The sequence below is a fragment of the Neovison vison genome, chromosome 1, assembly GCF_020171115.1.
Source record: "Neovison vison isolate M4711 chromosome 1, ASM_NN_V1, whole genome shotgun sequence".
Lineage (NCBI taxonomy): Eukaryota > Metazoa > Chordata > Mammalia > Carnivora > Mustelidae > Neogale > Neogale vison.
This window is the reverse complement of record NC_058091.1, coordinates 212191394-212205732: the sequence shown is the minus strand read 5'-3', so window position 1 is coordinate 212205732 and position 14339 is coordinate 212191394. Positions and strand designations below refer to the sequence as shown.

The 14339-nt window shown below is 41.0% G+C and overlaps 1 protein-coding gene across 1 annotated transcript in view; it reads right to left on the bottom strand.

Moving 5' to 3' along the window:
- The window catches only part of DMGDH (dimethylglycine dehydrogenase), a 65488-nt gene that overhangs the window by 13597 nt on the left and 37552 nt on the right, over positions 1-14339 (bottom strand). Inside the window, exon 14 of the mRNA XM_044266503.1 lies at positions 11625-11684. Coding sequence (XP_044122438.1) covers positions 11625-11684 — 60 coding nt within the window. The remainder of the gene's footprint in view (positions 1-11624; positions 11685-14339) is intronic.

The window sequence follows — 14339 nt, the reverse complement described above, 5'->3', positions numbered from 1 at the left end:
ATTTTTTCCTAAGATTTATTTTAGAGACAGAGTGAGCCTATGGGGTGGGGGGCAGCGGCAGAGGAAGAGTGAAGATAGAGTTTCAAGCAGACTCCCCACTGAGTGCAGAGCCTGACATGGGGCTCGATCTAACAACCATGAGATCATGATCTGAGCCCAAATCAAGAGTCAGATGCTTAACTGACCAAGCCAACCAGGCACCCTAAAACATTTCTTATTTTAAATGGGTTTCAGGGCTCATCATTTAAAAACAGGCCTGATAGGAATGCTTCTGTAAAGCATGTGGCCATTACTAAGCTGCAGTCTATGTAAATCTTAACTTTCTTTAGTCAGTTGATGAACAACAGGTACATCCATGCTTATCCCACACTCACACTGATAAAGCCATACATGGGTTCATTCATTTAGGGGGTGAATCAAGTGACCCATCACCCCATCAAGATACAGCAAACTATCACTCATTTCATCTTTACATCATTAGAATCACAGCTTTTAAGCAGGCAGGAAGCTCAACGGTCTTGCCTGGGGTGATGAAGTGAGTTTAGCACCAAACCTGGAACCCAGGCTTCTCAACTCTCCATTCCTTTCCCACTCTGCAGAGCTTAGTAACATTCCACATATGTTCATAATGACCACAATTTCAATATCTCTTTATTAGCAAAATGTTAGATTATTAGGATAGCAACTTAATTCTGTTATCGTTGGCTGGAAAACAATACTACCACCTACAGAGTGTTCATTCTCTGTTCTCAGCAATGTACAAAGAACAATTCATCTCCATTTTCTAACCAAAATTACTCAGCAGTTAAGCATTATTTTTATTTCTTTTTAAAGATTTTATTTATTTGACAGACAGAGGTCACAAGTAGGCAGAGAAAGAGGAGGAAGCAGGCTCCCTGCTGAGCAGAGAGCCCAATGTGGGGCTCAATCCTAGGACCCTGGGATCATGACCTGAGCCAAAGGCAGAGGCTTAACCCACTGAGCCACTCAGGCGCCCTTAAGCATTCTTTTTTTTAAAAAAAGTCCTTAATGTAACTAGGAAAGTGACCCTCTTAACTAAAAGCATGTGACTCTTAATCTTGGGGTCATGGGTTCCAGACCCACACTAGGTATAGAGCTTACTTACAAAAAAATTTTTTTAAATAAATAAATAAACATGGAATAGGGAAGGAAAGCAGTGAGAACAAAGTGAAATAAAAATTGAGCATTGGGCGCCGGGGTGGCTCAGTGGGTTAAGCCTCTGCCTTGGGCTCAGATCATGATCTCAGGGTCCTGGGATCAAATCCCACATCCCACTCTCTGCTCAGCAGGGAGCCTGCTTCCCTCTCTGTCTCTCTGTCTGCCTTTCTGCCTACTTGTGATCTCTGTCAAATAAATAAATAAAATGTTTTTTAAAAATTGAGCATTAACTATATCTATAATATATTAACATTTAAAACCAAAAAAACAAAATACAATCAAAGCAAACACAAAAATATTAGTAAGTGATAAAACTAAATATTAGTTATTACTGATCATTTTTATACTTCAACTTTCTAGATTTATAATATTTCTCTTAATTTTGTGATATATATAAATAGGTTATGTAAGGAAATAATTGGGATACTTTTATGTACCGTGAACTGGATTCCACATTTTAAATTAATTATAAAATTCAGTGAAAAAAGATGAAACTGTTTTCTTTGGCATTATGGGTCGAATAAGATACCCTGCTCATTAAAACACCAAATCCCAGAAATATTACAAACATTTAATAAAACAAGTTATTGGGGACTCAGATGTTTATTATATTATTTTCTACTACTTTATGCATATTTTGATATACAATTATAATGATGTTTTAGCAACATATAGTAATTCAAAACAATTAAAAAAAAAAAAGAAAGGAATGCTCTCAACCTGATAAAGAGCATCTATAAAAAACCTATAGCTAACATCATACTTAATAATGAAGGACTCGGGGCGCCTGGGTGGCTCAGTGGGTTAAAGCCTCGGCCTTCAGCTCAGGTCATGATCCCAGGGTCTCGGGATCGAGCCCTACATTGGGCTCTCTGCTTGGCAGGGAAGCTGTTTCTCTTCCTCTCTCTCTGCCTGCCTCTCTGCCTACTTGTGATCTCTCTGTCAAATAAATAAATAAATAATCTTTAACAAACAAACAAAAAATAATGAAAGACTCGAGCCTTTCTACCAAAGACCAGGAACAAGTAACAATTCTATTTAACGGTTCAAAGTTCAACCAGCAGAAGTACTAGTCAGTGAGATAACACAAGAAATAAAAAGGGCATCTAAATTAGCAAAGACAAAGAAAAACTATTTGTACACAATAGGACTGTCCATGTAGAAAATATAATGGGATCAGGCGCCTGGGTGGCTTAGTGGGTTAAGCCACTGCCTTCGGCTCAGGTCATAATCTCAGGGTTCTGGGATCGAGCCCCACATCGGGCTCTCTGCTCAGCAGGGAGCCTGCTTTCCCCTCTTTCTCTGCCTGCCTCTCTGCCGAATTGTGATCTCTCTGTCAAACAAATAAATAAAATCTTTAAAAATATATATATAATGGGATCTACAAACAATACAAAGAAGTACTAGAACCACTATCGAGTTTAGTGAAGTTGCAAAGTACAAGATCAATATACAAAATCCAAGTGTTTTCTTTATACTAGCAGTAAGTTGAAAATTAAAATTACCATATAAAGAGTTACCAATATGAAATACTTAAGGATCAACCTATAAAAAGACATGCAACATCTGTAAACTACAAAATATTTTTGAAATTAAAAATTACTGAAGTAAATGGAGAGAGAGGTCTTGTTCAGGAGTTGAAAGACTTGAATTGACCTACAGATACAATGCAATTCCAGGATTTTTTTTTTAATAAACTGACAAGCTGATTCTAAAATTCATGGAAATTCAAAGGATCTCAGATAACAAAAACAACCTAAAAAGAACTCAATTACAAGGCTACCAAAACCTGATTCCAGCTACAGTAATCAATACAATATGTTGCTGGAAACAAGAAAAACCTATAATCTAATGAAAGAGTCCAGAAATAGTCTTCAACACATAGGCACAACTTTATATTTAACAACTTTATATTTGTGCCAAGTGAAAGAAGAAATTGTGCTATATGCACACAGTGGAAACCTACTTAGTATTAAAAGGAAGGAATTATTCATACATAAAATACCACAGTTGAGTCTCAAACCAATTGTGCCGAGTGAAAGAAAGAAAGAAGGAAGGAAGTATATATTGTAGAATTCCATTTATATAAGACTCTAGAAAATGAGGGATGCCTGGGTGGCGCAGTTGGTTAAGCCGCTGCCTTCGGCTCAGGTCATGATCCCAGAGTCCTGGGATTGAGTCCTGCATCAGGCTCCTTGCCCAGGAGAGCTTCCCTCTCCTCCTTTGCCTGTCTGCAACTCTGCCTGTTTGTGTGCTTTCTCTCTCTCTGACAAATAAATAAATAAATAAAACTTAAAAAAAAAAAAGAAGAAGAAGACTCTAGAAAATGCAAAGTGGTGTGTTGTGACAAAAAGTTCCTTGGGGAGTAGGTGGGGTGTAGGGAGGGTTGGGAGGGAGGGACTGCAAAAAGGCCTGAACCAACTTCTGGGGATGAAGGATGGGTTCACCGCCCTCATCATGGTCAGGGTTTCACACGTGTGTACTTGTATTAAAACTTAGCCAATGGTGCGCTTTCAATACATCCATTTATTGCACTTTCAGTTAAGCTGTTAAAATAAAAAAATAATTGAAATATAATAAAGCAACCTAAAGAATTACTTCAATTTATTCCTAGATGTGGGTTTCCATAGACTTGCAGATTTTAAAGCAGGCAGCTGAACAGCACATTTAAGCTTTTAGGATGGAAACAGAATATTGTTTCCTACCAGAAGTTGGATGTATATGAGGATACTGATTCAATGGCTGTTTGCTTAATATACTCTGACATGTTTCATGAATGATAAACTCCCTCTCAGCCTAGGTTTTACTTCCTTTTTTCTTTCCTTTGGTTTTTCCTTTATCATTTAGCAATGGAAATGGGTAGGAGAATAAGGATGGCTTAATTGGAATGTCACAATTCATATGGATACTGTACGGGGTCTTCAACTACTCTTCTAGGTGGTACTTCATAGGTTTTTAGACTTATAAGGGAGCCTCATTTTACAGACTAGCAGTCTCAGGAGCAAAATGAAATTAAGTGGCTTTCCCAAGGCCACACAGCTAGAATTTGGTGACTTTTTTAAAAAACATTCATTTAGGGGCACCTGGGTGGCTCAGTGGGTTAAGCCTCTGCCTTCAGCTCAGGTCATGATCTCAGGGACCTGGGATCCAAGCCCCACATCAGCTCTCTGCTTGGCAGGGAGCCTGCCTCCTCCCTCTCTCTCTCCCTGCCTTTCTGCCTACTGTAATCTCTGCCTGTCAAATAAATAAATAAAATCTTTAAAAAATAACAACAACAACAAAAAATTCATTTACTGCCCAATTAAAAAACAAAACAAAACAAAACCACACATGCACAAGAAAAGAGAGCTAAATAGATTTGGGGCAGAATATATGTGTGTGTGTGTATGTGTGTGTGTGTGTGTATTTTTTTTTTTTTTTGACAGAGAGAGAGAGATCACAAGTATGCAGATACAGGCAGTGGAGGGTGGCGGGGAAGCAGGCTCCCTGCTGAGCAGAGAGTCTGATGTGGGGCTTGATCCCAGGACCCTGAGATCATGACCTGAGCTGAAGGCAGAGGCTTAACCCACTGAGTCACCCAGGTGCCCCAGGGGCAGAATATATCACCTGCACCCTAGCCAGAGTAGGTCACAGATTCACTAACTTCCAATTCGCTACAGATTCTATAAGCCCCTTACTCACCAATCCACTTGTCTTTCTGTTCTCCTTCTTATTGACAGGAGCACAGCAGGCATAAGGCTAAAGACCTAAGAGAGAGCTTGTCAATCTTTATTGTGTAATAAAACCAAGAAACCCAGACCCTACCCCCAGAGTTAATCCAACTCATTTGGGGTAGGTCAGTGTTCTCAACCTTGAGCGGGCATCAGAACCACCTGGAGGGCTTCTCAAAACAGGTTATTGGGCCCCAACCCCAGAGTTTCTGATTTGGGGATGGTACTCAAGAACCTGCATTTCTAACCAATCCCTAGGTAACACGGATGCTGCCGGTCTGAGAACCACACTTGAGAACCACTGAAGGTAGAGCCATTTTTAAGAAGTTCTCCATGATGGTAATATACAGCCCTTTGAAAAGCATCAGTCTAACACAATCACTCTCAACCTTCTTTAAAATCACCTGGGGAATTAAAAACACAACCCAATAAAAAACACTGAAGCTTGAATCGTTACCTCAATAGACTTTTAAATTGATCTGGGTTGCAGCATGAAGCTCAGATTTTTTAAACATTATATGATTTAAAGGAAATTTTTTTTAAAGATTTTTATTTATTTATTTGATAGAGAGAGATCACAAGTAGGCAGAGAGGCTGGCAGAGAGAGAGGGGGAAGCAGGCTCCCTGCTAAGCAGAGAGCCTGATGTGGGGCTCGATCCCAGGACCCTGAGATCATGACCTGAGCTGAAGGCAGAGGCTTAAACCACTGAGCCACCCAGGCGCCCCTAAGCATTATATGATTAAAAAGACATACACCAAATGATTCTAACGTACAGCCAAGATGGAGAATCCCTGAAAATTTTCTGCCTGTTACTATGATACCTAAAAATTCCCCAAGGGGCACCTGGGTGGCTCAGTTTAAGCCACTGCCTTTGGCTCAGGTCATGATCCCGGAGTCTGGGTATCAAGTCTCACATTGGGCTTCCCCTGCTCTGCAGGGAGCCTGCTTCTCCCTCTCCCTCTGCCTGCCATCCCCCTGCTTGTGCTCTCTGTCAAATAAGTAAAATCTTTAAAAACAAGCAAAAAATTTCCCTAAAGGTACGTACTTAATACCATACATGAGACATCCCTTTCTAACTTGTTTGTGAACAATGATTTATTTTCACTTTGATGTTTTAATAATGTTAACACTTATTGAATAGATAGAATGTAGTAAGCCTGGTGATGCTTTGCCTCTTTTTGTTTTGTTTTGTTTACTAGTTATGCTTTAAATAATTTTTTTTCTAAAGATTTTATTTATTTACCTGACAGAGAGAAATCACAAGTAGATGGAGAAACAGGCAGAGAGAGAGAGAGGGAAGAGGGCTCCCTGCCAAGCAGAGAGCCTGACACGGGACTCGATCCCAGGACCCTGAGATCATGACCCGAGCCGAAGGCAGCGGCTTAACCCACTGAGCCACCCAGGCGCCCCGCTTTAAATTATTTTTTCCTCAATGAGAAATCCTGTATTTTCTATGAACACTGTCTTCTATCTTGTGGTTATTGATGGAGGAAAAGATTCAAAGATTTATAGGTTCAAACCTATGAACCTATGAAAAGATTCATAGGTTCAAAGCCAATGTCCAGGAAAGAATTCTTGAGACGTCTTTGGTGCAAAAAGGTGGTTTTATGAAAGCACAGGGACAGGACCCATGAGCAGAAAGAGTGCACTGGGGTCATGAGGAGTGGCCCATTACTTACTTACAAGTTAGGAGGGGGTTAGGGATAGCCTAAGTCTCTAAGGAATTTTGGAAGCAAGGTTTCCAGGACCTTGAGAAGGCGAGCTATTGCTGGGAAAAGGTCATTTATCACTGTTTAGTAAAATCAGTCATGAGGGGTCCCCGGGTGGCTCTGTGTGTTAGGCGTCTGCCTTTCCCTCAGGTCATGATCCTGGGGTCCTGGGATTGAGCCCTGAATCAAGCTCCTTGTTCAGCTGGGAGCCTGCTTCTCCCTCTGCCTCTACCTGCCACCCCCTCTCCTTGTGCTCTTCTCTCTCTGTCAAATGAATAAATCAAATCTTAAAAAAAAAAAAAAAAACAACCCTCAGTCATAAGACTCTTCAGATGTGTATCAGTGGGTCATATGCTTGGGGATGATTGCCAACATGTATCTTGGTGGGTAGAGATAAAGGAAGTTTCCAAAGAAATTTTTATGTTAAAGTAGACTTACAGGGTCCTGAAGGAGGCTAGCATTGCCCTTTTGCCCTTAGCAAAAAATTAACTTTGAGGCAGCGGTGTCCCTAGAGAGAGGTCACTCTGTTTCAAGCACTTGTCAATGGGTCATGGGTGGTAAGGAAATTTAATAGTATTTCTTTTGCCTTTGTTTCCCACATCAGTTATCATCACTTTATTCCATTTCTACTGGATAGAAGCCTATGATACGGTAAATGAGAAAAAGAAAGAAATTGGGCGTGGAGGAGATCTTTAAAAAATTCTAATCTTAAACATGATATTTGTACTTCAGTCTCTGAATCTTGGATGGGGTTCTCTCTAAATGAACAAAGGTTCAGCATTTCCAAGAGGAAAATTCCAATACTACATATGATTCCATCCTAAGGCAGATGATTTTTGCTCATGGTTAATGCACTTTATTTCTAATTAAAAAAAAAAAAAAAACCACAAGAAAACAGAACCACTAATTTTTCCCAAGAAGTAGCTTCATTTGGAATTATAATACCAATAATAACGATGATATAAGTTGTTTCAGGCAAAGGGATTTTAGTTGAGATTTCAAAGTATCTATTTAATTCTTGCTGTATCACCACCCTGGTGAACGGCTCCTTTTCAGGCTCTACGTCTACGCTCACTGTCCACAAGATGGCACTGTTGCGTACCGCTACACGCCCTCGCTGGAGCCCAAAGATGGTTTTGGATTCTTAACAATGCGTCCTACAGCTTTAGTTCCTGAAATACCATTTATTTCAAGCCTTGTGAGATCGGAGAGCCATCAGGAGTTAGATCCTCAACCGTTAGACCTGCAGCCTCGCCAAGTGTTAATAACTAGTACTTACTCATTGTTGACAAGGAAGGAGAGCGCTTGTGGGCTTGGCTGTGCAGGTCACACAACCCCACACCACTGGAAGGCTAGGGCCCAAACCACTCTCAAGAGTAAGGCTGGCAAGTACCAGCACTATCTTCCTTTGCCATCTAAGATTGCACAACACTCCATTTTTCTTTTCCTTACTCTCCTACCAGTTTTGACAAGAACACAGTTCTCTCTTAAGAGGCCTGGCAATGGCCCATTCCCTCGGCCACCTGTTTTCCTTCTGAGTGTGGTTAAAGGGGTTACTCTGATCCTACAAAATCAGTTACAACAAACACATGATTGTGGGAGGCATCAATCAATAAAATGTAGAGCATGCATATTTTAGGATGATGTTGCCAGAAAAACATGGTTGGGCAATTATTCAAGGCTGACTGGCCCATGATGCGAAGGGACCTTGCTGGGGAAAGTGGTGGGTGAGAAAGCATCACAGTGAGATCAGAGGTCACCTCACCTCTCTGTGCTTCTGTTTCCTCTCCCTCAACAGGTGGTACGCAGCCATCTCCCTGGGCCCTCCTAGCTCCCACAGCCTGCATCCTATGGTAATTTTCTTCCTATGATGGCTTATCAATTGTTGTGTAAATACCTAAGAGCCAAGCCAGGAACTCTACATGTTTGCTTCAAAGGGAAAGAAAAAGAGGCGCCTGGGTGACTCAGCCCATTAGGCGTCTGCCTTTGGCTCAGGTCTTGATCCCAGAGTCCTGGGACCAAATCCCAAGTCAGGCTCCCAACTCAGTAGGGAGTCTGTTTCTCCCTCTCTCTCTCTCTTCTGCTCTCTCTCTCTCACTCACTCTATCAAATAAATAAATATCTTTTTAAAAAAGGGTTTTAGGGGTGCCTGGGTGGCTTAATGGGTTAAGCCTCTGCCTTTGGCTCAGGTCATGATCTCGAGGTCCTGGGATTGAACCCCTCATCAGGCTCCCTGCTTAGCCGGGAGACTGCTTCCCCCTCTCTCTCTGCCTGCCTCTCTGCCTACTTGTGATCTCTGTCTATCAAATAAATAAATAAAATCTTCCAAATAAAAATTTTAAAAAGGGTTTTAAACAATTATAAAATGCTGCTAAATTTTGTTTTTATTGGTATATTTTGGAAATATCAACATTCCCCTGTCTCAGCTACTGCTTCAGTTTTCATAGACCACCAAGTTTCCAAAGCAATTTGAATGGACATTATATATTCTTTATAATGTAGTATGAAGCCAGATTGGAAACATTTTTTAATTTACTTTCACATTTTTGTTTTTAGGCACAGAACATGAATTATGAAATTACAGTTTCGCTTACAATGTTAGTTTTCCAGAAACCTGCTTCATCTTAATGACTGCTGCAAAACAAAGATGAAGTTGTTGTGAAACCACCATATTGGATCTGGGCAACATGGATTCAAAGTAGTCATCAGTCCTGAAAATAGGCTAGCATCGCTGAGACAGCCACTCACTACCATAGTCCACATAACTGAAAGAGACTAGCTCAGTTAGGTCCAGGTCCTTGGGCTCCGTGGACCTGCACCCACTGAAAGCATTAACAATGAACTATGTGACACCAAAATGCGAAACCACAATTCGGAAATCATAAAAAGCATACCATAAACCAAAATCATTCTCTGTTAAACAGCTTAGTTGTGAGTTGGGCTTTGGTTATTGAAACAATTTAAAGGAACTAATAAATATACAATCCACACCTGCTTATAATCATAAAGGGGGTTTCAAAGACCCAATTTCAACATGAAGAGCTCATTTATCTGTGTCTTCTCCCCAAACAATAATACCCAAACACTGTGAAGCAAGAGGGTCAGTTATCTATTTACCTATCGGTGACCAACAATGGAACTTTAGTGCTTTCAAGAGTCAGGCCATTTTTATCCTTATTTTAAACCGCTAAACCAAGACTTCTGTTATCAGAAGGAGCAATCTGCTGCAAGGGTCCGCCCAAATTCCAAGCACCTGCTTTCTCTGGTCTGGAGGCAGATGGTATATCATAAAAATAAAAGTCATAGGGAAAACGTACAGAAAGCTATTCCCTTTAAAACCCTTAAGGAGGTTCTCTTTCCTAAAATCTAATACTATAAATATACATGTTTATGTTAATATCTTAGCTTAGAATTTGGGAACTTGAGGCAGGGGCATTAAAAAAAGTTTCCTTAGCCTGATTCATATGCATGTGTTCACATAGTTCCGTAGAATGGGAAAATGGCCTTTACTTTAGCTTATTAGCACCTCGACAGGACGGTTTATTTCTGGAATTTTAACAAGTATCCTACACAGCAGCAGCTGTTGTCCTCTCCTTCAATATTTGCACTAACTGCATCGCTGTTAAGTTCTTTTCCAGTAACTAAGCCACTACTCAGTGGGTGTCTGAGTCGGCTGGGGCTACCATAACCAAGTATCACAAACGCGGCGTCTTTAACTACAGGGAGTTATTTCTCACTGTTCTGGAGGCTGGGAAGTCAAAGATGGAGGCAGTTCAGCTCCCCTGTGAGTGTTCCCTTTCTGGTTTGCAGACAGCTGCCTTCTCCCCATGTCCTTACAATGTAGATGGAAAGCAAGCTCTGGTATCTTCTCATGAGTACCCTCATTCCATTGTGTAGGCCCCACTCTCATGATCTCACCAGAACCTGATTACCTCCCAAAGGTCCCACCTCCAGACACAGTCACATGGGGATTAGGACTTCTTCGCATGAATTTCGGAAGGACACAACCATTCAGTTTGTAACAAAGGGATCACTTCCTTTATTAGCTTTGGACATGTGTAGATGATCTAGGCGGTAATAAATCTGCTTTTCCACAATAATTATGTAAGATGGTGCTTCTCAAACCAGAATCAAAGCAGAATCCCCTGCAGTGAATCAAAACACGGGTTTCTTGGCCTGATCCCCAGAGATTCTGACTTAGCAGGTCTGGGGTGAGATCTGAGAATCTGTATTTCTCACAAGCTCCCAGGTAATGCTGATGTTCTGTCTGAGGCCCACACTTGGAAAACTACTAATGTAAGGGTGCCTGAGTGGCTCAGTCCTTAAACGCCTGCCTTCTGCTCTGGTCATGAACCCAGGGTCCTGGGATCAAGCCTCAACTCCTCGGGCTCCTGCTCAGCGGGGAGCCCTCTTCTCCATCTGCCCTCCCCCTGCTTGTATTCTGTCTCTCTGTCAGATCAATAAATAAAATCTTAAAAAAAAAAAATACTAATGTAGGGATTCCCATATTATGACCGTTAATATGTTATCATACTTGTATTGGCTTCTCGATAAATACCCATTTTCCGCTGAACACATTTGAAATGTCGCACTTACATACAAAAGTGTCTAATAAGCAGATGGGCAGATCTGCTGAGGGGAGACTACTTTCTGCTGTGAGCACCCAGCGAGAGTGCATTAATGCTGTATGTTCGATGAGCTAACATGTGACTCCACAGATCACCAGGATTGACAAGAACGTCTCCTGACATCTTCTCCTTAGTAATTTTTATCCCAGAATTTAGATTTGCTCTTTAAAGTTTCTGGATTCTGCTATCCTACATCTACAAGCACACTGTAATAGTTTGGACCGATCCGTAATTTTGACAAAAGCATAATACAAAGCCCTTGAGCAATGCTTAGTATTTATGCTCAAGCTATTTGTCCTATAACCACCCTTGCTTAAATTTTAAAGCATGGCTCTGTCACAAAACAGCCTCATAACTTTAAAATTTACTTCAAGAACACTTTGGAATGTAAACATACCTTGTTTAACTTTATAAAATATTCCAGTCCAGCTTCCAAGGGATTTGTATCACAGTTCATCTAAAAGAGAAGCACAAATCTTTTTAAAAGATATTATTTTCAAGTAATCTCTACATCCAACGTGGGGCTTGAACTCACAACCCTGAGATCCAGAGTCACGTGTTTTACCAACCAAGCCAGCCAGGTGCCCCTGGAAACATGAATTTTCAATCTTAGATGAGTGAAAATCATTTCAGTAACATCACCTTCGTATGTCAGTTTTTTTCAGTGAAGAGAAACGCTTTTGGATTTTGAACACAGATTCTGAAAGGAAAGTTATAGACTGGTCTTTAAAGTAATTTTTAATCTAAAGTTGAAATGTAGCTTGTCAGGAAATATTATCATTGGAATAGCATATTAGACCTTACAGTTCAGTTTGTTCCTGTGGCTCTTCTACTGATAATAAATATCTGAGGGATATCACAACATGCTGGTCCTCCCCGAAATAAGACACTAATATGTTTTTATATAATAGTTATATATAGTTAGGTCTTGAAAAGCTATTAGGTAATTTACTTATCTTGCAATCAGCCAGGAATCAGGACAAGCGGAGGAGAAAGCAGATGGTAGGAAAATGGCTTCGACAGAGTTCAAGAAAGAAAAAAGGAGACAAGGATTGAATATCTGCCTTTTCATTTATGGTTGAATAACTGAATAATTACAATACAATACACTTTATTTTTTCAAAGGTTTTATGTATTTGAGAGAGAGTGAGTGAGTGAGAAAGAGCGAGCATGGGGGGAGGGGCAGAAGGTGAAGCAGACGGAGCAGAGAGCCCCTATGTGTGGCTCCATCCTGGGACTCCAGGATCATGACCTGAGCCTAAGGCAGACACTTAACCAAGTGAGCCACTGAGACATCCCTATAATACACTTTAAGTTGAAAGTAAAGCCACTCTTTGAGACTAGACCTGAAGTTACTGGATTTTGTTCGTTTTCTTATTGTTCTCTTTTGCACTAAGAAAACTGGTCGAAACTCCATAAAAAGTAGCCAAACTTTTTAAAAAAGACAACACTGCACTCATATAAACAAGAGGAGTAATATAAACTTGTTTTATATGATATAAAATTTGGTCTCTCATACATGCTAATCAATTTGAGCAACTCTAAACTTATTTTTCTGTCTGTTCAAAGTTTCAGAATTTCTCTAGAAAAAAAATGAAAACAAAGCACAAAATGAAAACAAAACAAAGAAGATTGCTGTGGTACCACCAGAGGGCGTGCTGGCACTGCTGGGAAATCCGAGGACTGTGGGAGGAAGAAACACTTTTCTCTGAGGGCTGGGGAAGACCAAGGAGAGTGGAGAAATGGCTAACTCCAAAGGCGGCATCTGCTGCTTCATTCCTTGGGGAATGTGGGGACAGAGCTGTCTCTGTCCTCTATGTCTCGCCCTGCAGCAGCCTCATCGAAAGCCCCTGCTGTAGGCTGAGAACCCCCTAGTACAGTGCCTCGCCTGAAAGAAAGAAGAAAAAAAAAGCAACTTGCCCCAAAGCCCTGGTTCTTTCAGTGGCTCCTGGAAGCTTCCTCTCCACCTCGAAGCCCACTTGCTTCTGCCCACAGTCTGGATGCCCCAAGGGCCCGGCTATGCCTTCAAACCTATCTTGTGCTCCAGTTAAATTCATCGTGTACTAGGAACTTTATCTAATAACCCTGATAACTTTGTAGGATAAAGATAAGCTTCATTTTAGGGGTGTTTCGGTGGCTCAGTCGGTTAAGCGTCTGCCTTTGGCTCAGGTCATGATCTTGGGGGTCCTGGGATCAAGTCCCACACCAGGCTCCCTGCTCAGTGAGGAGTCTGCTTCTCACTCTTCCTCTGCCCCTCCTCATCCCCTGCTTGTGCTCTCCTTTTCTCTCTCAAGTAAATAAATAAAATCTTTTTTAAAAAATAAGATAATCTTCATTTTACAGAGAAATAAACAGAGGCTCTGGAGGGTTAAGTCCACGTAGTTAATACGTGACGGAGGATAAATTCAAACCCGAGAGACTGCACTCTGAAGTATATCCTTTACTACTATCCTTTATGTCACTTGTCAGGCCTCAAACTCAAGGAAACAACTTCTAAGGAGATATGAAAAAATTAAGGGGTCCAGAGATAGCCTGCCATTGGAGATAAAACAGAAAAGACTCTGAACCACAGTTTGGCTATTTCTTTATAATCAGAACTAAGTTGTTTACTGTTTCTCAGTGTGATTGTGTATAGAATAAGATCATTTAGATCCCCCCAACTCCAAACCCCTTGCCCAAGAATCAACAATAATAACTTCTTCAGGGAGAGTTGAGAAAGTAAAATAAATCATGCCCATGAAAACCCCACAGAAATCCTTAGTTCCCATTACCAACAGTGGAAGTAGATCACCAACTCTCTTCCTCAGAAAGACACCTTTTGGTGTCATTTCCCCAAAAGGCACATAAGAAGAAAATGAGGGTGGGCAATGCAACAGAAGAAGAGGAAGAAAAGCACCCCTCAGGCACTGTGGGGGCAAGCAGGCCCCCTAGAGAAGCCGCAGCTCCACACACAGTCAGAGATGGATGTTTAGGGCTCGCGGCCAAATGGGAGGAGGTAAAGCAGAATAAACAGTGTGTCATAATTCCACCAAACTTTCAGCTGGGAAGTGAAGGAGAAAAACATCTTCCCTTAATTAAATAAAGTTATCTTATAGCACATCGTTTCTGACAT